Source organism: Hemiscyllium ocellatum, chromosome 13 (assembly GCF_020745735.1).
Source record: "Hemiscyllium ocellatum isolate sHemOce1 chromosome 13, sHemOce1.pat.X.cur, whole genome shotgun sequence".
Classification (NCBI taxonomy): Eukaryota; Metazoa; Chordata; class Chondrichthyes; order Orectolobiformes; family Hemiscylliidae; genus Hemiscyllium; species Hemiscyllium ocellatum.
Window position 1 is genome coordinate 48,738,792 of NC_083413.1, and position 27,593 is coordinate 48,766,384.

General features: G+C 41.0%; 1 protein-coding gene across 1 annotated transcript in view; it reads right to left on the minus strand.

The window, feature by feature from the left end:
• Nucleotides 1–288: 288 nt before the first annotated feature.
• LOC132821330 (coiled-coil domain-containing protein 150-like) overlaps nucleotides 289–27,593 on the minus strand; it is an 88,770-nt gene continuing 61,465 nt past the window's right edge. The window contains exons 20-24 of the mRNA XM_060833914.1: nucleotides 20,114–20,182; nucleotides 18,913–19,074; nucleotides 6,683–6,769; nucleotides 4,972–5,148; nucleotides 289–438 (exon numbers count right to left, since the gene is read on the minus strand). Of these exons, the coding sequence (XP_060689897.1) occupies nucleotides 289–438; nucleotides 4,972–5,148; nucleotides 6,683–6,769; nucleotides 18,913–19,074; nucleotides 20,114–20,182 (645 nt within the window). The remainder of the gene's footprint in view (nucleotides 439–4,971; nucleotides 5,149–6,682; nucleotides 6,770–18,912; nucleotides 19,075–20,113; nucleotides 20,183–27,593) is intronic.

The window sequence follows — 27,593 nt, forward strand, 5'->3', positions numbered from 1 at the left end:
CCTTATCCACTGATCAAAAATTACTTTTTTTGATCCTTTCAAACTCAAGTGTAGGTTTAACCAGATCTCTCCTTAGATTCCTGAAACATTGTCTGTAGATATCTGCCAGAAGCTCATATGCATTTAAGACTTTCTTCACCTCCTCATACGCCTCAGATACCTCTTCTGCTAGTGATGCACATACTTCACTAGCTCTACCTACAAATTTTGTTTGTATCAACAAAGCCCACATGGTTAGTGGCCACTGCATTTGTTTAGCCACCTGCTCAAATGAGATGAAAAAGGCTTCTACATCTTCTCCTCAAATTTTGACAATGCTTGGATATATTTAAACAAATCCTCACGAGGCCTTTGGCTCCCATGGATTTGCTCATCCTCACTCTCTTCCTCATTAAGCTTACCATCAGCCTTCGTCTCCATCCTTTTAAACTGACTTTCCTGTTTAAATGCCAAATTCTGAAGTTCAAACAGCCTCTCCTTCTTCTCTCACTGTTCTGCTAAAGCAATTCATTCTTTTTCTCTTTTCTCTGTTTTTAATCATAGTTCAAACTGTTTCATTTCTTACGCCTTTTTGTCTGTAACTCAAGCTACTTCATTTTCAATTAAATTTCAGTTATATCTAAATATTTTGATGGCGTTTCCAGTGAATTTAAATGCTGATCTATTGCCGTAATTATCTCTCCTTTCCTCACAGAAGGAGGCAGCTCCAACTCCAGCTTGTCTGCTAATTTCAGCAGTTTGGCCTTATTCACCTTTTGCGAAATCCCCAAATTCATTTCTTCTACCCCCAGTAAACTCTTAGTGACTGAAAGAGCCATTAGTGTCCCAAGCACTGTTAAAACCAACTGAAATCAACACCTAGAACATAGCCACAACTACAGCAAATTAATAGACTGGCTAGATGAGGACAGCCTTGTTAATGCTGTGTACTTGGAATTTCAAAAGGACTTTTAATAAGAGCAACTTCCAATTGACTTATGAGCAAAATTTACACCCGGGTGATTATAGGGCCAGTTAAAAGCACAAATTTATTAAATGGAAGTTGTGCTTTACTTAGTTTTTCTGATGAATTAATAGACAAGGTTTGCATAAAGATTTGTAGCTCGGGTGACAGTTGTCATCGTATGTTCGCTGAGCTGAGAAATTGATTTGCAGATGTTTTGTCCCCTGTCTAAGTGACATCTTCAGTGCTTTGAAACCTCCTGTGAAGCGCTGCTGCTGTACTGTGTGTTCTGGAATTTAGTTGATTCTATTTCTGCTGCTTCTAGTTACCAGTTTTTCGTTGTAGTGGCTGGTATATTGGGTCTAGGTCAATGTGTTTGTTGATGGAGTCCATGGATTAGATTAGATTAGATTTATATACAGTGTGGAAACAGGCCCTTCGGCCCAACAAGTCCACACCGACCCTCCGAAGAGCAACCCATCCAAACCCATTCCCCTATCACTACGGGTAATTTAGCATGGCCAATTCACCTAACCTGCACAACTTTAGACTGTGGGAGGAAACCGGAGCACGCGGAGGAAACCCACGCAGACACTGGGAGAATGTGCAAACTCCACAGACAGTTGCCTGAGGCGGGATTTGAACCCGAGTCTTTGGCACTGTGAGGCAGCAGTGCTAACCACTGTGCCACCATGCCACCTGATGAGTGCCATGCTTCTGAAAATTCTCTGACTGTCCTCTGTTTAGCTTGCCTTATGATCATTATGCTGTCCCAGTCAAATTTGTGGTCCTTGCCATCTGTGCGTATAGCTACTAGGGACAGCTGGTTGTGGCATTTAGTGGTTAGTTGTCTACCTGCTTGTCCTACATAGTGTTTCGTGTAGTCTTTGCATGGAATCCTGTAAATTATGTAAAGGATGAAGTAATAGTCTTATTTGATGTAACATCACTGTTCACTTCAATTGACAAAATTCTAGCCAGAGAGACAAAAGCCAACCTCCCGGACAAACAGAACAGACAATGCAACAGGGAACCTATCAGCAAGGACGACTTAATCAAACTACTAGATCTGTGCTTGATGACATACTTCACATTCAACAACCAAGTATACAGAAGCAGTGATATAAAGACTGGAACAAAAAGCCATCACACAAATCCGACCCAAACTCTGGATCAAATACATGGATGACACATTTGTAATTATTAGGAGAACAGAGATAAAGAACACACACCAGATTATTAATACCATGCTCAAGGGATCAAATTTACAAGAGAGGAGGAACCAACAACCAACTCCCATTCCTGGATGTGACAATAGAAAGAACACAAAACGGTGAATGCACTACAAAAAAAAAGTGTACAGAAAAAGCCATGCACACAGACTAGATCCTGAACCTCAACAGCAACCACCCAAATGCACACAAGAGAAGCTGCATTAAAACCCTATTCAAAACTACTACAACACATTGCAACACTCCCAACCTGTGAAGAGAAATACACTTCTACAGAGTCTTCACCAAGAACCGGTATCCCTGGAACTTCATCCGCTGATAAACAACGTCAAGAGGACATACCACGACCCAATACACTAGCCATGCTGCCTTATATAAAAACGTCTCGGAACTAACAGCCAAACTTCTACAACCACTTGGATTCATGACAGCCACAGTCAGAAAACAATTCACCAGAACAAAAGACCCTGATACCTATCATGTGCAAAATTAACATAATTTACAAGACTCCATGCAAAGACTGCATGAAACAGTTTGTCCTATATAGACAGGCAACTAATAATCTGCATCCATAAACACCAACCAGTTACTAAATGCCACGACCAGCTGTCCCTGGTACTCATATACACAGATGGCAAGGACCACAAATTCGACTCGGACAACACAATGATCAAAGGACAAGCTAAACACTGGAGAGTCACAGAATTTATAGAAGCCTGGCACTCATCCATGGACGCAATCAACAAACACGTCAACCTTGACACAATATACCAACTACTACAATTAATAACTGACAACTGGAAGCAGCAGGAATGGAAAAAAAATAAATTCCAGAAGACACCCGCTCCACAGCAGGCTCCAAGGCACTGAGGTTGACACCTAAACAGGGGATAAAACATCTGCAAATCAACTTCCCAGCTCAACAAACATACCCATAACTACAGCAAATTAATAGACAAGCTAGAGGAGGACAGCCTTATTAATGCTGCATACTTGGAATTTCTAGGGACTTTTAATAAAAGCAACATTCAATTGACTTAGGAACAAATTTACACCATGTGACTATAGTTGGTTGAAGCATGAATGTGAAACTCAAAAGGGAAAGAAAGAGAGCAATGGTTAATGATTGTTTTATTAATCTGCATGGTTATATGCAGTGGTATCTCCAACGATGCTTATGGAATACTGTTCTTTTCATGGATAATAATCATCCGCATAATTTCAAAAATTGTGGATGATTCAAAACACATATGTAACCAGGAGGATATTATCAGACATTAGGAGTCATAGACAGTCTGGTGAAATGGGTAGCCACATAGCAGATGAAATTTAATACAAATAGCATGAGAACAGTTTACCAAATAGGCTTCAGTTGGAAGCTTTCTCGCCTCCAGCCAAAGGTTTGTTGGTACACAATCCAACTTGACATTCTGCTACAGTAATGAACGAATGTCCACTTTCAGAGGTGTTCGTTCTCGAATAAGGTACTGAACTGTGGATTCAGTTTGCACACAGAATATCCCATGGCAATATTTTGAGGAAGGGAGTTACTTATGACGTCCTGGCTGATTCTCATCTCAAACAAAATCATAGAAGAAAACCAAATTATCCTGTAATTTCATGTTGCTATTTTCAGGACTGTGTATAAATTGGCTGCCATCAAGTCCTAAACCGCCAGTGACTACAGTCCAAAAGTTGAGAATGTGGTGCTGGAAAAGCATTGCAGGTCAGGCAGCATTCAAAGAGCAGGAGAATCAACGTTTTGGGCATAATCCCTTCATCAAGCCATTCCTGAAGGAGGGCTTATACCCAAAACATCGATGCTCCTGACCTGCTGTGCTTTTCCAGCACTAAACTCTCGACTCTGCTCTCCAGCATCTGCAGTTCTCACTTTCTCCTACATTCCAGAAGTGCTTAACTGACCACAAAGTGCTGCATGAACAAAAATCTTTTATCCTAGGAGGTGACAGAATAAATCAGAAGGCCATTAAGAAAGCATACAAGATCCTTAATATGATAGATTGAGACATAAGCAAGAACTAATTTGAGGGGATAATCATGACGTTTGAAATTGAGTAGCTCACAACTTTTCTGAAATTAAAGGCAGCATTGCAACCTTAACAACTTTGACTCTATTAACATTTCAGTTACAAAAAGGAACGTTTTTTTGTGCCAAGAAATTGTTTGCCTGAATTCTGAAGATCAATGTGCCTCATGTCCTTGATAGTAGGGTCATTTGCATTAAAAAGATCAACATTGTGACATGATTACCACAGGTTAATTGCAATTCAATTTCACATTTACTTTTTTGCAACTTCCGTGACTAATCTTGTAATATTTTCAAAAAAAATGCTGACAAATACTGAAATACCATTAGGAAAATCCTGCAAATAATTATTAGTCTTCACTGGTTTACTTTTACTTGCGTTTCTATAAATGCTGCGTAAAAGTTCTTTTTGAATTATTTGGTCCAGGATCCATAAGCTGATAAATAAATTGGAAATGATTAACAGACACCGTCAATAAAACATGAGCAATTCAAAATCCTGTGGTCTCTACTTGATGAAACTCGAATCTGCAATTACATTTTAGCAAGTCTGACTTCAGGGTCAGGCTTAAAATCACAGTCAGTTTTGTTAACAAATAATGAGAAGAATTTAGCCCACTGTTTCTTTCTGTACGTGAAATACCAACTTCTATTGTTGGAAAATATAACTGACACTTAAGAAAAAATGTAGTTTTTCATTCTAAAGCTTAATACATTCTTAAGGAAAAATAACAAAATGTGACTCCAACCTTTGCTCTTTGTCTTGACCTTGAACATAACATTTCTGTGCCAGTTTTCATTAAATTGTCTCTGTCACATAACTCTTCTTTTGATAGATCCATTTCACGCATTTTCAATAGTTCCATTTGCAAACTATCAAATTTGGACTTAAACCACTGATGTGCCTCTTCTAGGTTTGCACTAACCTGCAGACAATAACATAGGTGTCAACACTTGCCCAACTATTAATGTAAATTAAATGCAACTCCTTATGTATTGTGTTCATATTTTCAAACAACTACTTTCACTGGTTAACAGGACCTACATTTGTAGTACTGCTTATGATTTAATGGATAAAGACACAGCAATGTATACAAACCAAGAATACACCAGTTTGCACCCCTAGTTGTTAAGAGTTGGCTGACTGCAACTGGATAAGAGTGGGGAGTACTCGAACTAATTGCAAAAATCACAATGCTTTTGTTAGTGAGAAACAAGCAGGACCCCTCCTCCCAACTGCTGTTCAGTGACCCAGTTGGAACTCTATAGCTTGATTAATTAGGCTAAAGAGTAAGTAGTGACTATTTAGGCACATGTATGAGTAAAAGTCATTTATCCATTCCATTGAAGATCTATTAATACCAATGGAACAGTTCGCCAATACAATTCAGAATAATCAGGTTGTGAGAAAATGCACGTCATTTTTTGTTTGTAAAACTGGAATAATGCTATATTCTTTAAGTTTTTGTAATTAAAGCTACATTTTCAATTACAGCCAGCAGTTAATTTTATGCAGTGGTAGAAATAACTAAGTAGTGTTAATTTATAATGTTTATTTTCAATACTGGGATTCAGATGAAAACAAATTTGAATAAAATTCTCTGGAAAAGTAAATATAAAAGTGATCTTGAATAAAATTAATCACAGGGAAAACTGGAATTACTGCGTTTGATTCCAACTGCAAGTTTCAATGTTGAGCTATCAAATCCATCTCTCTCCCTGGCAGTAGTCTGAGGTTAACTAGTTGTTGTACAACCATATTGTCACAGCCAACCCACAAGTTTCCAGCCTCAAGCTTGCACAATCACTAGGTTGATTCCAGAAATTAAAGACTTTGAGCAGTTTATGTTGATATTCATTAGAGTTTAGTATGATGGGAGGAGATCTAGTTGAAGTATATAAGATGTTAAAGGGGATTGATAAAGTAGGCATAGCGCAAATGTTTCCTCATGTGGAGCAGTCTAAAATGATAACCTATTATTTTAGGATAATGTGTAGCAGATTTAAAAGGGAGATGAAAAGATATTAATTCTCTCAATCATGAATCTGTGGAATTTACAACATGAGAAAGTGGTAAAACGGTCTATCTCTACCTTAATGACTAGTTGAAGGGTTGAGGAGAGCAGGCAGGAAAGTGAAGTTCAGGCCAAGGTGAGATCAGCCATCATCATGAATAGCAGAGCAAGCTGAAGGAGCTGAAATGCCTACTCCTGCTTCTAGTTCTTATGAGTGTAAGTGGGCAGAGCTGCTATGTGTTTAATATTATCTTATTTTTGATAGTAGGTGCAAGAATTTAATTACACCATCTTTGTTATTCCACAAGATAATTAATGCAGTTCCAATTAGAAATTCCCAAGTAAAGACAGTAAACTATAATACATTAAACATAAGATAGGCAAGATTTCTTATTAATGTAGGATATAAACAATACAAAGCAAATCTCAACCATCAGTGTCCTACCTGTTGTGACTCCAAACTAGCTTCCTTCAGTTTCTGCTCAGTTACTTCCTTGCAAATTTGCAAACTTCTTACTTTTGCTTCAAGAGTCTAGTGACAAGAATCAATATTTTGGGGCTTTTAAGAAACAAGAATTTCACCATTCTCTGTGCAATTGTTTTGTTAACCTTAATCCAAATAAACTGAAAATCAAGACTTTTAGTATTGTTCGATTTCATAACAAACACAGCAAGTGTAATAATGATGACAGAAATCAAAGCAACAGAACAGGCTATTGTACTTTATAGGATTCTGGGAAACCTTGGAGGTTAACTCTGAATTCTGAAAAGGCAAAGTCACAAAGCCTTCTCACAGTAAGCGACTTTCAACAATTTCATCACAATGTCAATAAAATTGGCCTGAAGAGCTAATGAAGAGCTTACTTTATATCTTAAATTAACATGAATATTATAATATTGGAATTCCTGGGCTACGGTAGCTGTGTGACATTCGGCTCTCTTGCTGCTAGGATTGGTCATCAGGTTCCTGATGTTTCAAGTCCAAATTTAATTTTGAGAAACAACAGGGTTATGACTCTCTGTGTGGATTCCTTAATATGGGTGGCTACTGATTACTCCATGGTCTTTGTTGAATGGCAGGGATATCCAAGATGATTGGACACATACAAAATATAACAACCATGGTGAAGCTCAGTGCAAAACACAGACACAGCAACAGACACACTCCCCTAGCTCCAGATCTCACAATCTGACTTGCTAATGGGTTCACATTATGGAGTAGGTGTTGGATATCAATTAGGCAAGATCAATAAAGATTTATTGCTGCCAGTGCAGCAGGGTCACAAAAGACCAGTCAGATCCTTCCACTGAGCTAACTACACTTGTGCCCCCTGTACATTTTGAATTTTTGACATCACAATCCACATCCTTGCTGTTTAACTGACTGAGCCAGTATTTCCATAAAATCAGAAGATTACAGGAGCTGAATTAGGCTATCTGGTCCATCAATTAAGTTCTACCATTTGTTCACCTGATATGTTTCTCACCTCATTCCTTTGCTTTTTCCCTGTACTCCCTTACCAAAATACACTCAATGACTTGGTCTCCACAGCCCTTTGCAGCAATGAGTTCCACAGATTCACCACCTTCTGATTGAAGAAATTTGTCCTCATCTCAATTCAAAAGGGTTGTCCCATTACTCTAATGTTGTGCCCTCAGGTCTTAGTCTCTCCTACTAATGGAAAGATGTCCTCCATGTCCACCATATCCAGGCCTTACAGTATTCTGTAAAGTTTCAATCAGATGCCCCCATCCTTCTAAACTCCATTGAGCACACACCCAGAGTCCTCCATTGTTCCTCATATGACAAAGCTCTTTATTCCCTGTATCATTCTTATAAGCCTCATATGGATGTCCAACCCCAGCACATGCCTTCAAAACTGTGCACAATATTCCAAATGCGGTCTGATCAGAGCCTTATGCAGCCCCAGTCATACACTTGTATTCTAGTTCTCTTGAAATGCATGCCAACATTGCACTTCCCATCCTAACTTCCAATTGAAACTGCATGTTCACCTCAAAGAATTGAACTAGAACTCCCAAGGGCCTTTGTGCTTCAGATTAAAGAAGCCTTCCCCAGTTTAGAAAATAGTCTAAGCCTCTATTCTTTCTACCAAAGTTCATAATGCTCTCGGTTCTTTGCCCAGATCATTAAAGTACAACATGAATAGATGTGGTCCCATCACTGGCCCCTACAGCAGTCAACAGGTCATTGACTGCCATCCTGAAAAAGCCCTCTTTATCCCCACTTTGTCTTCTGCCAGTAAGCCAATCCTCTATACATGCCAGTTCCTTACCCCTAATACCATGGGCTTATCTTATTTAGCAGCCTCCTGTGTGGTGCCTTGTCAAGGGCCTTCTAGAAATCTAAATAGGTAACATCCACTAGCTCTGCTTTGTCAAACTTGCTCATTATCTCCTCAAAGAATTGTAACAGATTTGTCACACATGACCCACCCTTGACAAAGTTACACTGCCATAGCCCTATTTTCCATGCACTTCTAAATTCTCTGTAACCTCATTCTTAATGGACTCTAAAACCTTACCAAAAACCAAGGTCAGGCTAACTCTTTCCTGTCTTCTGCCTCCATTTCTCCTTAAATAGAAGTGTTACATCAGCCATTTTCCAGTCCTCTGGGACTCTTTCTGACTCCAGTGATTCATGAAAGGTCACCACCAATTCCTCGATACTTTCGTCAGCTATCTCCTTGAAAATCTGGGATGTAATCCATCTGATGCAGGTTATTTATCCACCTCCAGATTTTTTCAGCTTCCTCAGCACCTTCCCCTTAGTGATGCCACTTCGCTTACATCTGGCCCTTGATTCTTCTGAAGTTGTGGCATGCTACTGTATATTTTACTGTTAAAAGTGCTGCAAAGTATCTATTCAGTTTCTCTGCCTTTCTTTGTTCCCCATTACTACTTCTCCTGCCTCATTTTTCAGCAGTCTAATAGCCACACTTGCCCCTCTCTTGCCTTTCTCTACATCTAAAACAAAACTCTGGCAAACATCTTTTAATTATCCTGTTTTTTCATGGCTTTCCAATGTTCTGACTTCCCACTGATCCTCACCACACTGTATGCTTTTTCTTTTGCTTTTATGCTGTTCCTGAATCCCCTTGTCAACCTTAGTTGCTCTGTTCTCCCCGAAGTATGTTTCTTCTTCTTCCTTGGGATGAATTTATGCTTTGCCTCCCTTATTACCCTTAAAAACTGCAGCCATTGCTTCTTCACTGCTTTCCTTGTTAGGCTCCACTTCGAATCAACTCTGGTTAGTCTCTCCCTCATGTCTTTGTAGTTACCTTTATTCAATTGTAATACAGTTATTTGATTCCAGCTCCTCCTCAAACTGCAAGGTGAATTCTGAATATTATGGTCACTGTCCCCGAAGAGTTCTTTCACCTTAAGCTCCGTAATCAGGTTGTCGTCAACAAATCACCAAATCCAGAAGCACCTGTTCCTTAGGGGCTCTGTCACAAGCTGCTCCAAAAAAAAACATGTAGACATTCCACAAATTCATTTTCTTGAGTTTCACTACCAAGCTAATTTTCCAAGTCCACCCGTATACTGAAGTCCCTGATGAATATTCACATGGAAAAAAAAAGTGTGTAAGAAAGGCATCATCTCCTGATTTATTTCTTCCCCACATTCTGACTACTGCTAAGAGGCCTTACATAACTCCTATCAGGGTCTTTTTCTTTTCCTTTGCAATTCCTCAACTCTACACACACACAGATTTTGTGCCTTCCAATCCTGCATCACTTCTTGCTTTTGATTTAATCTTATTTCTTACTAACCTTCCCCCTCTGCCAATCTGCCTATCCTTTCAATACATATCCTTGGATATTTAGTTCCCAGCCCTGATCCCCTTGCAGCCATGTCTTTGTGATACTCTCAAGATCTGCCACTGCCATTTTCAATCTGTGCTACAAGTTCACTTTTTGTATATTATGTGCATTTAAGTACAACACCCTCAATCTTACCTTGACTGCCTGCCTTCTCATAGTTGTCCCCTTATCTGCTGTGCCTGAAGTTGGATTATGACCCTTTCCATACTTTCTGGACTATTGCTCTAGAAACATTAATAACTTCTACTTACCTCTTTCCGCCTTGAACTTTTTCATAATTTTCCATGCAACTAAATTCAGCACCCCTCCACCTTTCACTTTTGCCTCAGCCACAGTCCTAGTTATGTGATTCGCCAGGACTCATGCTGTTTCTCACTCAGTAAATCTTCTTCTAACTGCTTCAAGCGATGTCCCTCCTCAAATTGGCTCCTAGTAGCATTGCTCCTCAACTGTTTGATTCTGAACTGTTTTTATTCCCACTCCTGATCTCACACTTTACCACTGCTTCTCTGCTTTTATCTCCACTGCTCCCTGCCTGTGTTCTCACCACCTTTGTATCCCTGCTGGTGGTCTTGTTCTTTCCTGCTGCACAAGAGTTGAGTTAAGCAGCCTCTGTGACAGTTCTTACAAAACATGAAAGTCAGGTTTATTGCTTTATCTATCAATCATCATTTTCAAATAGCTGTTCCATAGCACAGCAATCTCCACCATAGGTAGGGTCAGAGCAAGGACCCAACTCTAATCAAGCTGGAACAGGAACTGAATCCCAAGCTCTTGGCATCAATCCAAACCACACTGGCTTCCTAGGAAACTGTGCCAATTCCATCCTCATCCACCACCTGCAGGAGTCTAAATTGCTCTGGTAATGTACACTTTATGACGTTGCAGTCAGGAGATATGATGATAGGGATTCCAATTTCTTTCCCCCTCATGGCTGACTAGAAAGCACTCCTGCTCTTCCAGCTGGCCATCGACAGAAGTTGGAATAATTCACAAGTTGTTACTCCCCCTCTTTGGTCATGTAATGAATACATACTCCTTGGCTATCAGTTCTAGTGTGCAACTGGCTGTAGATTCTGGCTTAAACACAGGGATGCTACCCACTCTACCAAAAGACCTCCTTTTAGATTAGATTAGATTACTTACAGTGTGGAAACAGGCCCTTCAGCCCAACAAGTCCACACCGACCCGCCGAAGCGCAACCCACCCATACCCCTACATTTACCCCTTACCTAACACTACGGGCAATTTAGCATGGCCAATTCGCCTGACCCGCACACCTGTGGACTGTGGGAGGAAACCGGAGCACCCGGAGGAAACCCACGCAGACATGGGGAGAATGTGCAAACTCCACACAGTCAGTCGCTTGAGTCGGGAACTGAACCCGGGTCTCAGGCGCTGTGAGACAGCAGTGCTAACCACTGTGCCACCGTGCCGCCCACAAATTATTTCCTTTCTAGAAATAATTTACAGAGCCATAGAATCTTACAGCCTGAAAACAGACCCTTCAGTCCATCCATTCCGTGGCGGTTATGTTCACAAACTAAACTAGACTCACCTGCCTCCTTTGGTTCAGATCCCTCAAGCTTTCCTATTCATGAACATATCCAAATGTCTTTTAAACATTGTAACTGTACCTGTATGCACCCCTTCTCTGGCAGTTCATTCCACATACAAACCACACTTATAAAATAAAGTTGCCTCTCATGTCCTTTTAAAAACTCTCCACACCTTAAAAATATACCCCCTTAGCTTGATATCTCCTACCCTAGATTGAAAACCCTTGTCATTCACCTTATCAATGCCCCTCATGATTTTATAAACCTCTACAAAGGTCACTATTCAACTTCCTACGCGCCACTAAAAAAAACTGTCCCAACCTTTCCAGTCTCCCAATATTGAGGCAAGAACAGATCAGGATTTGTAGCTAACTCTCTAATCAACATTTTTGTAGACTCAACCATGATGAAATGCCTCAGGCCAATGTCTCAGTGTCCAGTGCAGCACAAAGAGCCTCCACCCAAGGTTTGAGTGCTATGATTGAAACTCAGATTGCTTTTGAGCAAGAAACACAGAATGCTGAAAAAATAAAACCCAGAAGGTCTGGTAACATCTGTTATGGAAGAAACAGCGTCAGGTATGACCCTTCTTCAAAACTGATGCTGAGCAAGGTCAGCTTGCAGCAATGTGAGCTCAGACATCAGATATCATGGCCATATACTTGTATTCAAAAAGACTTGTAGCAGGTTACAGCTGTCCTGCAATCTGCTGTTTCAGTATCTCTGGGGATCCAACAGTGGCTCCATTCTTCAAGACAGACATGCTCAATTCTTCAAAAGAATAGTGATACACTGATATCTGAGAGCAACTGGTTTGTTCAAAAATCTTCAAGTCAGCAAAATGTGCTTCAGCACCTACTGCATCTTGTAAGCCGTTGAAACTTGAAATATTATAGATGGCACTATAAAATTAGAATTATCAAAACTTCTAGAAAAAAAAACAATAATCTGTTGATGTAAATGATGATTCTGTTAAAAAACATTAGTAAGAGATCCTTCCTCCAGCTTAACGTATGTTCAACTGTGCAATGTTGAGAAGAGGACTGAAGTGTGGATCTCCAAATTGCAGTAGTGCCATCAAATCAGAATTCAATATCAATTGATGTCATAATCCTCCAGTTCTGCACCCTTCTGGCATGCTAATGGTGGAATCAAACCAGTCACCTATGCACTTTGGCATAGGTATACACACACTTTGGACTCCATTTTAGATCACTAACAACACTTATAATGCCCAAAAGAAAACAGCTTGCCCAATTTTTGCAGACATGTTTCATAGACAGAAAATAGTCAAGGCTAATTTGTTGATAAATAGCATAATTGTTGATGCCCATTAATTTTGTTCCTTTTTAAAAAAGCAATCAATTAAATTATGAAAGCATTCAAAGCCTTTTTGAGGGAAACAGATTAAAAGGAGGATTGGGGGTAGGGGGAGGGGTGCATTGGGGAAGAGAAAAGGACCACAGTTGCCTCGCAATCTAACTCCACTGATATCCAGTTGCTATCAGTGACTGCATTCGTAACCAAGTCCACCTGAAAGGACGGGAGAAAAGACGGAGGGTAGAATTCTCCTATTTCTGAGATGATCAAAATGGTAGTGATTAAGGTGACTTAATGGGTGAGAGTTCAAAAATCAGATTATTGTGATGAAGGGCTTTTGCCCGAAATGTTGATTTTACTGCTCCTCGGATGCTGCCTGAACTGCTGTGCTCTTCCAGCACCACTAATCCAGAAATTGACAAAACTTTGCCTGATTAAATCTTCATACCTAAATGATGAGTTAGTGAAATTAGTGAAGTCAACATTGATGCCATGTGGTTGACGGGTCCCAAAGTGGAAGGTGAGGCATTCTCTTTCCAGTCAACAGTTGGCTTGGACTTAGGGGTGGAGGAGGCTCAGGACTTGCATGTCCTTGGTGGAGTGCCACAGGGCGGTGGGATTGTTGTGTCCCAGAGACGTTTCTGTTCCCTTAAATGTTCCGCAAGTTGGCATTCCAGCTCCCCAATGTGGTCTCCTCTATGTCAAGATCAATGGATACTGTAGATGAGGTGGTGGATGGTAAAGAAAATCTCTGCCAGATTTGAAAAGATCCTTTGGGGCTTTGGATGGAATGAGGAGAGAGGTGTGGACGCAGGTTTTACATCTCTTGCGGCAGCATGGGGAGATGCCGAGTGTGGAGGGTGGGTTGGTTGGGGGTATGGACGTAATGAGGGAGTCACAGAGGGAATGGTCTCTACAGAATGGAAATGGGGTGAGGAGGGAAATAGGTCTCTGGTAGGGTCTGATTGTAGATGATGGAAATGGTGGAGGATAATGCGCTGTAACTGCATATTAGTGGAAGGAGAGGACCGGGGTGGTTCTATCCTTGTTGCGGTTGGAGGGGTAGGTTTCAAGGACAGAGTTGCAGCAAGTGGAGGAGACGTGCTGGAGGGCTTTGTTGATCACGTGGGAGGGGAAATTACGGTCCTGAAAATAGGAGGCCATCTGGGATGTCCTGGAGTGGAATTGCTCCTCTTGAGAGCAAATACGACAGAGGCAGAGGAATTGGGAGTTATGGATCGCATTTTTACAGGAGGAGATGTGGGAAGAGGTGTAATCCAGGTAGGTGTGGGAGATAGTGGGTTTGAAATAGATGTCTGTGTTGAGTTTCAGCCAGGGCTTGCATCTTCTGCAGGTCATTTGTGCTGAGGGGCAGGCAAGGATCTGAAATATCGATACAGAGTTTTTAGTGCTTACAAGGGGCCAACTACCTCCTGTGGTTTAACTTGCTTTATTTCACACAAGGTTTTTACTGCCATTTTGAGGCAAGCAATCGTTATTATATAGCATGCTCTTAGTGCACAGGGTCTTTAACACTAACTTGGAGGTAGGCAGTGTTTGTGGTCTCGTCTGCCTTTCTGCACAAAAGAAGCAGTTCACTTGTAGCAGTGCAGAGCACAAAAGAATAAATTTATCAGTCAGACATATCTCTGATGATATGTTGCTGTATGGCACAGCTCTATGTTGGCATCAGAGCTGCAGCATATGGCATCACTTATGTGTTGAATGTAATAAAGTATAAATGGATGATTACTTATTGGAATGAGTAGACTCCAGTCAGGGCATGCTCTGATTATAATCTAGGGAATTGGTCACAGTCAGCCAGGCTTTTGGTCCTGCCACAAGATAGGGCGTGGATGCCCTTGTACTTTGGGACTTGAGCCACGATTAGTACTTGAGGTAAAAGTGTAAGCAGATCAGTCATGGCTATTTGGTCACTAATAGTCAGGGGTTCATCAAGGGGAAGTCCATGGCACCCTGAGGAAAGTTTGCAGATCAAGTCTGGGAATGTGCTCTTGTACTGGGTTGCTCAGAATGATAACATTGGTAGGGGGTAAGGAGGCATAGATGCAAGGTAAGAGACACAAGGCTAAGAAAGAGAATTGAGGAGAATGTTTTCTTAAACATTAAGGGAGACGACAGTCTGGGACTCACTGCCTGAAAGGATGCTTGAGTCAAATTCTTGTAACACTTCAGCAGTATTTAGATATTCACTTACCTTGCCAAAACTTCTGGGGCTGAGGGCCAAGAGCTGGAAAATGGTATTTAATGTCGTCAGATCTTTGCTGACCAGCACAGACACAAATGGTCTCCCACGTTGTAAACATTTAGGAGTCTACTTGTAATAAAAGGTGGGACCCTCATAATTAATGGGAATGGACAATGAGCTCTTAACAGAGCTTAACATTCTTTAGAATGGATGCCCTGGAAATATGCAGGGAAGAGGTTTTGGGAATATTGGAAAGGATGAATATAGATAAGTCTCCTGGGCCTGATGGCATTTACCCCAGGATCCTATGGGAAGCTAGGGAGGAGATAGCAGAGCCATTGGCCTGGATTTTTATGTCGTCATTGTCAACGGGAATAGTACCAGAGGACTGGAGGATAGCGAATGTGGTCCCATTGTTCAAGAAAGGGAGTAGGGATAGCCCTAGTAACTATAGGCCAGTGAGTCTGACTTCAGTGGTGGGCAAAGTCTTAGAGAGAATGGTAAGGGATAAGATTTATGAACATCTGGGTAGGAATAACGTGATCAGGGATAGCCAGCATGGTTTTGTGAAGGGCAGGTCGTGCCTCACAAACCTTATTGAGTTCTTTGAGAAGGTGACTAAGGAAGTGGATGAGGGTAAAGCAGAAGATGTTGTGTATATGGATTTTAGTAAGGCGTTCGATAAGGTTCCCCATGGTAGGCTAATGCTAAAACGTCGGAGGTATGGCATTGAGGATACATTAGAGGTTTGGATTAGGAATTGGCTGGCTGGAAGGAGACAGAGGGTAGTAGTTGATGGATTATGTTCATCTTGGAGCGCAGTTACTAGCGGTGTACCACAAGGATCTGTTTTGGGACCATTGCTTTTTGTTATCTTTATAAATGATCTAGAGGAAGGACTTGAAAGCTGGGTAAGCAAGTTTGCGGATGACACAAAAGTCGGTGGAGTTGTGGATAGTGAGGAAGGAAGTGGTAGGTTACAGCGGGATATAGATAAGTTGCAGAGCTGGGCGGAAATGTGGCAAATGGAATTCAATGTAGCTAAGTGCGAAGTCGTTCACTTTGGTAGGAATAACAAGATGATGGATTACTGGGCTAATGGTAGGCTACTTGGTAGTGTGGATGAGCAGAGGGATCTTGGTGTCTATGTACACAGATCTCTGAAAGTTGCCACCCAGGTAAATAGTGCTGTGAGGAAGGCATATGGTGTACTGGGCTTTATTGGCAGAGGAATTGAGTTCCGGAGTCCTGAGGTCATGTTGCAGTTGTATAAGACTCTGGTGAGGCCTCATCTGGAGTATTGTGTGCAGTTTTGGTCGCCATACTATAGGAAGGATGTGGAAGCTTTAGAACGAGTGCAGAGGAGGTTTACCAGGATGTTGCCTGGAATGGTAGGAAAATCTTATGAGGAAAGGCTGAGGCACTTGGGGCTGTTCTCATTGGAGAAGAGAAGGTTTAGGGGAGATCTGATAGAAGTGTATAAGATGATTAGGGGTTTAGATAGGGTAGATACTAAGAACCTTTTACCGCTAATGGAGTCAGGTGTTACTAGGGGACATAGCTTTAAATTAAGGGGTGGTAGGTATAGGACAGATGTTAGGGGTAGATTCTTCACACAGCGGGTTGTGAGTTCATGGAATGCCCTGCCCGTATCAGTGGTGAACTCTCCTTCTTTATGGTCATTTAAGCGGGCATTGGATAGGCATTTGGAAGTTATTGGGCTAGTATAGGTTAGGTAGGATTCGTTCGGCGCAACATCGAGGGCCGAAGGGCCTGTACTGCGCTGTATCCTTCTATGTTCTATGTTCTAGAGGTTGAGTAGGACCAGTAACTCTGGTCAATGCACTGGGAGGATGTACAGCCAGCAAGGGAATACGAACCTCTAAACAGTCTATGGGGGTAAAGTAGTCAAATTAATGGTGATGGAAAAGGCACTCAAACAAAATGGGAGAAGCAGAAGGTCAACAGGGCTACAGCAACAGAAACACAAAAAGTAACAAAGAATGGGGAGAAGTTTGCAGACCACAGACAGGACTCACAAGGAACTCATGCAAACACAAGGTTGAAACCTCACTTATCAGATCAAAAGTCAACTACGCAATGTTCATAATGGATGGGAGCCCATGCAAAGTGAGAACAATTAAGGTGCTGTCATTTTGCTACAAGGGTGGAGCTTGCACAATTCTTTTGAGAGGCTGCAAGGGGCATTTGCAGTAATCAGACCTTCGCTGGTTAAGCAATGTTACCCACCGGCCTTCAATTCTCACTTCATCTGGAGGTCAGTAATAATCAAAGAATGCAGACAACAAATTGTGGCTCCAAGCAATCATGAACATTACACTATGCTAAATATTTACTTCCTTGTCATGCAATTTATAGCAAGTCCTATCTTCACATAGGATAAAATCTGCAAAGATATGGGCTGTGATTGGGCAAGAGAGGATTTGGGAAGTGGCTGTTTTCATGGTTGGTTACAAGTTGAAGTCTATTCCCAAAGCAGCATAATCACTTTGGCTATCCACTGTGCCTTTGGTAAGGTTACATATCTCAGAGCTCCTTATTGAGGAATGGCTAGGAGTTCCTTCAGAATCCTCCATGTGAGGGCATCACGTTCAGCTTGATTGCCAAGCGTGTCAGGGTTCTGTAATCCCTTCGATAATACTGCAATTTCCCCATAGATCATCTGCTTATGGAGGTCAAATGTCAGAAGCCATGTCAATCATTCCCGTACTCTTGCTCCTACTGCAATTATCAACAGAAGCAGACAGTGGAGATGAGATCTTCAATAAGCCTAGCAAGAACAGTAACCTCCAGTGGCTGCCATACACAGTCTCCAGGAGGAGAATCAGCAGTTTAAGATCTACCAAAGCCCATATGAACAAAGAAACAGGAGAAGATCATTGAGCCCATCCGGCCTGCAATCATGACTGAACACTGCAATGTCTTTTACTCACTCAATCTTCATAACTCTGTATGTCTCTTTAAGGTAGAAATCAATAGATCTGATTACTACATACATAAAAATTACGCTTCCGCAGTCCTCTGTGGTAGAGAAAGCCAAATGTTCATAACCCTCCAAGTTAAAAAAAATCCTCATCACAGGGGAATGATGAGAACAAGGGTTAATAAGCTTTGCTACAGTTATCTACAAATGTTAGATGGGCAATTCTGTAGAGAAATAAGAATGTTTGGATCCATCATCTCAGAGATACGCCAGCTATTGGGCAAGGACATGCACCCACAAAGAGTGAATGTCAATCCCAAGATATCAAAGTCACACCTGCCTTTGATTTCTCTGGCAACAGCTCACTTCAGGGAGAAACCGGGACCCTTGTGACATCTCCCACATAAGTGCAAGTAGGTTGGACCATTCACAGCAGTAAGTCTCCATCGGCAAAGGACAGATTTTTCTGTAGATATCAATAATATCTTGACTTTGAGACTGGTTATATTATAAACATATAAGCACATAAATGTAAAGTTCTACCTTAGAAATACAATTGTATTAATCAGCAATTTCAACACTTCACTTCAAAAGGGAAATTCAACATTAACAAGCGTACAAAACAATAAATTGCATATTGACCTGCCATTATACATGCTGACACAAATTTTCATAGCCTTAAAAATAGTTTATTGTTCAAATGCCAATCTTCCCTTTTAACAGCAGATTACAAAAAAGTCCTTACGAAACAATTTCCTTTTTCTAAGAAAAGCATGGATACAGAAGACATCCCACCTGACACTTACTCCTCAACTCTTGACTTAGCTTATGTTCCTCCTTCAATTGGAATTCTTGCTGTTTGTGGAGGGATGCTGACTCAAGCTGACTCTTTGCCACATTTTGAAGCTCTTCTTGTAGACTCTGCATTTCTGTCACAAACTTCTGAATCATTTGAGACTGCAGATAAAGAAATGAATAATGTACAATGGAAAGTAAAAAGAGCCACAAAGTGTATAAAATTCCTGACTTCAGTAAAACTGAACAGATTCAGATGTTAACCACCATCTATAAGGCTGAAATTAGGAGCTTTAGTAGTTTTTAATGAAGCTTGATGATATCCAGCACAGACCAGTTGCTATGATTTTATGGGCAGTGACAAAGATTCCCATCTGTGACCCAATTGAGGCCTTAAGTGGATAATTAATATCTATTTTAGGGCCTCCACCTTATGTCCCTCCAGTCTAATGGGAAGTGGGAAAGCTCTGTGTCTAACATGTACTGAAAACAACAAATGCTGGAAATCACAGCGGGTCAGACAGCATCCATGGAGAGAGAGCAAGCTAACTTATCGAATCTAGACGACTCTTCATCAGACTCAACGTTAGCTTGCTCTCTATCCGTGGATACTGTCTAACCTGCTGTGATCTCCAGCATTTGTTAGGATCTGTACTGAAAACAACACCTGCAGTAATTTGCTTCTATACTGTGTCTAACACGTAGTCTGGCAGGTTTAACACTAATAGGCTGCTGGTCAGTGAAAAGGAGGGAGGGTGGTTCTCTACTCTCAAAAATTCTGCCTTTCTTCATCCAACCTGTTTCCCACTGTGCTCTCCAGCATGTGGCCCCACCCCAATGCATCAAGATCTGCGAACCGAGTCCCAGCCAGATCCTGGGTTTGGGAGATCCATCATTCTTTTTAGGCTTCCTGGAAAACCTCAGCGGCCACTGAGTGGCCACAGCAGACCACAGGATTGTTAACTACTGATTGGTTGTAAATCTATGAGGGAAATTCCTTTGGAGAGGGTTGGATCCCTGCCTCATACCAATCGGAGATCCACTGCTCAAAAAATTAAAGTTGGAAATGCCAAACAAACTTATGCTGATGTATTGGGACCCTACCCTCAATGTATACCCAAGAGTTTTATTTACAGTTAAATAATTTATAAAACATATCATTTAAGAAATAAATGATGCTCATTTTTGTCTGTGTACAGACCTGCTCATAGTTCTTTTTCTGATACAGTTCTTTTATTCCCTCCATCTGTTTTAAGTCGGCTTCAAGTTCCTAGCCAAAAAACATATCAAAGGCATGAAAATACCCTTTTTATTTTCATTTGCTGAATATTACTTAAAAAAGACATTTTGCCAAAACATTTCACCTATCACTCATCAGGACAATTTTGTAAGAACAACAATAAAGGTGATAATCCTGGTTTTCTCCTTCATTTAAGTTTTGTATTACCAGAAGATTATTTTCATTACTGTTTAACCTCTTCAAAATCAAATAATTAATTATTTTAATTCTGTAATCTAATTAGCAGTTAGTTATCAACCTGTGATGAGAAAAGAAAAAAAATGTAAATCACCTGATTACTAAATGTGATTTATGAACCAATATAATGGAAATGTGTGACAACAGGTTAGATCTCATGGAATACAGGGAGAACTAGCCAGTTGGTTACAGAACTGGCTAAAAGGTAGAAGGATGAGGGTGTTGGTGGAAGGTTGTTTTTCAGACTGGAGGCCTGTGACCAGTGGAGTGCCACAAGAATCAGTGCTGGGTCCACTGCTTTTAGTCATTTATATAAATGATTTGGAGGCGAGCATAAGAGGTATAGTTAGTAAGTTTGCAGATGACACAAACTGGTGATGTAGTGGACAGCGAAGAAGGTTACCTCAGAACACAACAGGATCTTGATCAGATGGGCCAATGAACTGAGAAGTGGCAGATGGTGTTTAATTCAGATAAATGAGAGGTGCTACATTTTGGGAAAGTAAATCTTAGCAAGACTTATACACTTAATGGTAAGGTCCTAGGGAGTGTTGCTGAACAATGAGACCTTGGAGTGCAGGTTCATAGCTCCTTGAAAGTAGAGTCACAGGTAGGTAGGATAGTGAAGACGACATTTTGGTATGCTTTCCTTTATTGGTCAGAGTATTGAGTGTAGGAGTGGGAGGTCATGTTGTGGCTGTCCAGGACATTGGTTAGGCCACTTTTGGAATATTGCATGCAATTCTAGTCTCCTTCCTATCGGAAAGGGTTCAGAAAAGATTTAGAAGGATGTTGCCAGGGTTGGAGGATTTGAGATATTGGACTGGGGTTATTTTCCCTGAAGTGTTGGAGGCTGAGGGGTGAGCTTATAGAGATTTCTAAAATCATAAGGGACATTGATAGGAAAAATAGACAAAGTATTTTCCCTGGGATGGGGGAGTCCAGAACTAGAGGGCATAGATTTAGGGTGAGAGGGGAAAGATCTAAAAGAGACCTAAGGGGCAACCTTTACACACAGAGGGTGATATGTGTATGGAATGAGCTGCCAGAGGAAGTGATGGAGGCTAGTACAATTGCGACATTTAAAAGGCATCTGGATGGGTATATGAATAGGAAGGATTTGGAGAGATATGGGCCGGATGCTGGCAGGTGGGGCTAGATTGGGATGGGTTATCTGGTCAGCATGGACGAGTTGGACCGAAGGGTCTGTTTCCGTGCTGTACATCTCTATGACTTTAGTTCATTCAAAGCTGTTCTAGTACCCACCTCATTATTCAAGGTATAGTTTGACATAGTAATTTTGAGAAAGTAGTGAAGCAGTAAGGTGTGAAACACTAAGGAAATCTTGGGAAAATTATCCAGTCATCATTTTTGTGGTAATGAAATATGCTGCAGCCATATTACAAGTAAAGTTATGAGTTAATAATAGTAATCAGGAACAATTTAGTTTTAGTGTTTAACATTTCTGGTACCAACCAATTTAAAGTAGGATAAAACAAATGGAAAAAGTTATTGAGCCCTTCCTCCCCAATATCTTGCTGAGAAATGTTTTGGAGATGCTGGTGTTGGACTGGGGTGTACAAAGTTAAAAATCACACAATACAGGTTACAGTCCACCAGGTTTAATTGGAAGCACTAGCTTTCAGAGTGCCGCTCCTTCATCAGGTGGATGTGGAAGACACAATTGTAAGACACAGAATTTATAGCAAAAGTTTACAGTGTGATGTAACTGAAATTATACATTGAAAAATACCTTGATTGTTTGTTGAGTCTTTCATTTGTTTGAATAGTTTAACTTCTTTCATCAGTAAATCGCAAAACCTTTTTTTTAAAAGTTACATTCTCAGGTTAAGGTTAACAAGTGGTGTTAGCTAGATAATATGTTGAAGGTGTTAGCCCCCTGTGTTCCCTGTCTATGCCATAATGTTTATACATATTGTCTTGCCAACACCAATTGTTACAGTTAACCTGAGAATGTAACTTTTTAAAAAATGTTTTGTGATTTACATATGAAAGAAGTGAAACTATCATGGTATTCGAACAGACAAAAGACTCAACGAATAATCAAGGTATTTTTCAATATATAATTTCAGTTACATCACACTGTAAACTTTTGCTATAAATTCTGTATCTTACAATTGCATCCTCCACAGCCATTAATGTGAAGCTAGTGCTTCTAATGAAACCTGTTGGACTATAACCTGGTGTTGTGATTTTTAGCAGAGAAATGTGTAATCTAAATTGAGGATATGCTATTGTCTGTACAGAACCAAGCTGATTCATGCTCCAATAGCAACTTTAATCAGTTGAGAAGTAGGATAAAGGCAAGCTTTCTTAGCATATTGGAAGGCTAATTACTTTTTGAAAATCTAAACAGAAGTTTCCTTTCACTTTAAATTTCACTGAAAGGAAATGATTGGTCTTAATTGCATTCAATAAAGGAACATAATACAGTACAATTAATTCTGCTACATTAAGATGCAGACACAAAATGTAAGCATTTATGTGACTTGAATTAATTTGGTCCCCAGGATTGGCACGTATTTTGGAGACTTGAAAGTTTGCTCCAACAACCACCCCATTTTTTTTTGCTAGGATTGACTCCAGCCAGTTTTCCTGTTGAGTCTGATTGAATCCAGTTTTGCTAATGCTACTTAATGCTATGTGCCACCTGCAAGATCAACTGCCCTAACTCTCAAAAGTTCCTCCAACAACATTTACCAAATTTGGCCCCTACCATCTCCTCCCACAGTCCAAAGATGTGCGGGTCAGGTGAATTGGCCAAGCTAAATTGCCCGTAGTGTTAGGTAAGGGGTAAATGTAGGGGTATGGGTGGGTTGCGCTTCGGCGGGTCGGTGTGGACTTGTTGGGCCGAAGGGCCTGTTTCCACACTGTAAGTCTAATCTAATCTAAAAAAATACCTGCAAGTTCTTCTCCAAGCCACACACCATCCTGACTCAAGAACTGTATTGCTGCTTTTTCACTGTCACTGGGTCAAAATCCAGCAACTCTCTTTTTAACAGCATCACAGGTGTCACTACGTTGCAAGAACTCCAGCAGTTCAAGATGACAGCTTGCCACCAACTTCTCAGGAAATTATGAATAAACAATAAATGCCTGTCTAGGTAGTAAAACACACATTCCATGGGCAAATTGAAAAAAGAGCAATTTGATTGAGGTGTTTAAAATTTTGAGGGATCCAGCTAAAGTAAATTATGAGAAACCAATGGTTGAAAGATCCATAGCCAAAGAGTAGATTTCAAAATGATCAGCAAATGAAACACAGCTAACATGAGGAAAACCCTCTTTTGACCATATGAAATGGAAATAGGAGTAGACTAATTGACCCCTCAAGTCTACTCCACCATTCAATAGGATCATTGCTGATCTGACATTCCTCACAGCTATTTTCCATTTTTCCCCCCAATGAACCTTGATTTCCCTATTGATCAAGAACTTACTGATCTCAGTTTTAAATAGATTCAAGAACTCTGCCCCCACAGGAAACAGCCCTTCCTGGTGAAGGGCTCCTGCCTGAAACATCGATTTTCCTGCTCCTCGGATGCTGCCTGACCTGCTGTGCTTTTCCAGCATCACTCTAATCTTGATTTCCCTACTCTTATACCCCACCCTCCCCCTTAAATAAGGGTCAACATTCTATTAGCCTTACTGATTACCTGCTAGACCTGTGTGCTGGCTTTTTATGTTTCATGCACAAATTTCCCGTCCCTTTGTGTTGCAATTTTCTGCAGGTTTTCTTCATTTTAATACCACCGTTCTTTTGTTCTCCCTTTCAAAATGAACAACTTTACATAGGGTCAGAGAGCCATAGAGATGTACAGCATGGAAACAGACCCTTCAGTCCAACCCATCCATGCCGACCAGATATCCCTACCTAATCAAGTCCCACCTGCCAGCACCCAGCCCATATCCCTCTCCAAACCCTTCCTATTCATATACTTTCCAAATGCCTCTTAAATGTTGCAATTGTACCTGCCTCCACCACATCCTCTGGCAGCTCATTCCATACACATACCATCCTCTGGTGTGAAAAAGATGCCCCTTAAGTTTCTTTTATATCTTTCCCCTCTCACCCTAAACCTATGCCCTCTAGTTCTGGACTCCCCGACCCAGAGAAACGACTTTGCCTATTTACCCTCTCCATGTCCCTCATAATTTTGTAAACCTCTATAAGGTCACCCGGCAACCTCCAACGCTCCAGGGAAAACAGCCTCAGCCTCTCCCTATAGCTCAAATCCTCCAACCCTGGCAACATCCTTGTAAATCTTTTCTGAACGCTTTCAAGTTTCACAACGTCTTTCCAAAAGGAAGGAGACCAGAAATGCATGCAATATTCCAACAGTGACCTAGCCAATGTCCTGTACAGCCGCAACATGACCTCCCAACTTCTGTACTCAATACTCTGACCAATAAAAGAGAGATCCTGTTGTAATCTGAGGTTACTTTCTTTGCTGTCCACTACACCTCTAATTTTTGTCTCATCTGCAAACTTACTAATTGCACCTCTTATGCTCACATCCAAATCATTTATGTAAATGAAAAAAGTAGTGGACCCAGCACCGATCCTAATGGCACTCCACTGGTCACAGGCCTCCAGTCTGAAAAGCAACCCTCACCACAACTCTGTCTTCTATCTTTGAGCCAGTTCTGTATCCAAATGGCTAGTTCTCCCTTTATTCCGTGAGATCTAACCTTGCTCACCAGTCTCCCATGGGAACCTTGTCAAAACCTTACTGAAGTCCATATAGATCATATCTACCGCTCTGCCCTCATCAATCCTCTTTGTTACTTCTTCAAAAACTCAAGTTTGTGAGACATGATTTCTCACGCACTAGTCACACCATGTTGACGATTCCCTAATCAGTCCTTGCCTTTCCAAATACATGTACATCCTGTCCCTCAGGATTCCCTCTAATAACTTGTCCACCACTGGCGTCAGGCTCACTGGTCTATAGTTCCCTGGCTTGGCCTTACCATCCTTCTTAAACAGTGGCACCAAGTCTGCCAACCTCCAGTCTTCCAGCATCTCACCTGTGACTATCAATGATACAAATATCTCAGCAAGAGGCCCAGCAGTCACTTTTCTAGCTTCCCACAGAGTTCTAGGGTACACCTGATCTGGTCTTGGAGATTTATCCACCTTTATGCATTTCAAGGCAGCCAGCACTTCCTATATGTCACCATCTATTTCCCTACATTCTATATCTTCCATGTCCTTTTCCACAGTAAATACTGACGCAAAATACTCATTTAGTATCTCCCCCATTTTCTGTGGCCCTATTCTCTCCCTAGTTTTCCTTTTGTCCTTAATGTATTTGTAAAAACCCTTTGGATTCTCCTTAATTCTATTTACCAAAACTATCTCATGCCCCCTTTTTGCCCTCCTGATTTCCCTCTTAAGTATACTCCTACTTCCTTTATACTCTAAGGATTCACTCGATCTATCCTGTCTATACCTTACATATGCTTCCTTCTTTTTCTTAACCAAACCCTCAATTTCTTTAGTCATCCAGCATTCCCTATACCTACCAGCCTTTCCTTTCACCCTAGCAGGAATATACTTTCCCTGGTTTCTTGTTATCTCATTCCTGAAGGTTTCCCATTTTCCAGCCCGTCCCTTTGCCTGCGAACATCTCGCCCAATAAGCTTTTGAAAGTTTTTGTCCAATACTGTCAAAATTGGCCTTTCTCCAATTTAGAACTTCAACTTTTAAATCTGGTCTATCCTTTTCTATCACTATTTTAAAACTAATGGAATTTTGGTCGCTGGCCACAAAGTACTCCACAACTGACACCTCAGTCACCTGCCCTGCCTTATATTTCCAATTTGACACTCCATTTGCCAACACTTTGACCACTTACTTAACCTATCAATTAGACTGTTTCACAATTTGCTTCTCCATCTATTTTTGAGTTGTCTGCAAATCTGGGTACAGTACATTAACTAGAATGCTGTGTCCAGTTCTGGTTGGAAGTGAGGACTGCAGATGCTGGACATCAGAGCTGAAAATGTGCTGCTGGAAAAGCACAGCAGGTCAGGCAGCATCTAAGGAGCAGGAGAATTGACATTTCGGGCAGGAGCTGAAGAAGGGCTCATGCCCGAAACGTCGATTCTCCTGCTCCTTGAATGCTGCCTGACCTGTTGCGCTTTTCCAGCAACACATTTTCAGTCCAGTTCTGGTCGACCAGTTCTAGAAATGACGTTATCAAGCTGGAGAAGGTTCAGCAGAGATTTACCGGAATGTTGCTGGGTATGGAAGCTTTGAGTTATAAAGAAAGGCTGGGACTTTTTTCACTAGAGCATAGGAGCTTGAAAGGTGACCTGATAGAAGTTTACAAAATAATGAGAGGTACAGATACAGTTGATGGCACTTGTCTTTTCCCTAAGATGAGGAATTTCAAGATTAGGGGGCACATTTTTAACGTGAGAGGAGAGAGATTTAAAAAAAGACATGAGACAACTTGTTTTATACAGGGTGATTGGTGTGTGGCATGAACTTAGTGAGGAAGTGGTGGATGTGGGTAAAATTGCCATGCTTAAAAAACATTTGGATAGAAAGATGAATAGGGAAGGTTTGGAGGGATATGGGATAGGAGGAGGTGGGACTAGTTTGGGATTATATTCAACATAGACTAGTTGGACCAAAGGGTCTGTTTCCATGCTGTATGACTCTAAGTCATTAATATATATTGTCAACAGTTACTGTCACAGCACTGATCTCTGTGGAACCCCACTGGTTACAAGTTGCCAACCTGAAATAGAACCACTTATCTCCACTCACTGTTTTCTACCCATTGGCCAATTCTCTATCCATGCTAATATACTACCCTCATCTGTACTTACCCAATCTGCAGCTTCCACTTGCCCTGCATCACTCAAAAATCTTGATGTCGCCTCAAAAGCTCTGCTTCTGGATCAAGTGAACTCTTTACTTAACTTTTCTTGATTTGTTAAAATTTAGAATTCACTGCCTGATTGGGTTGTGGATACAGATCCAATAACAGCCTTCAAAAGATAAATAGCAGAGAAGTTGGGACTAACAGGACTGCTCCTTAAAGTTGGTATTGATTCAATGATGCAAATAGCCTCATTCTGTGCATCTATGCTTCTGTTGCTGATCTGTTATACTCTATTTCTTAATATCTGTAACGAAGCTAAATCCGCACAGTTTTCTGTTTCATCA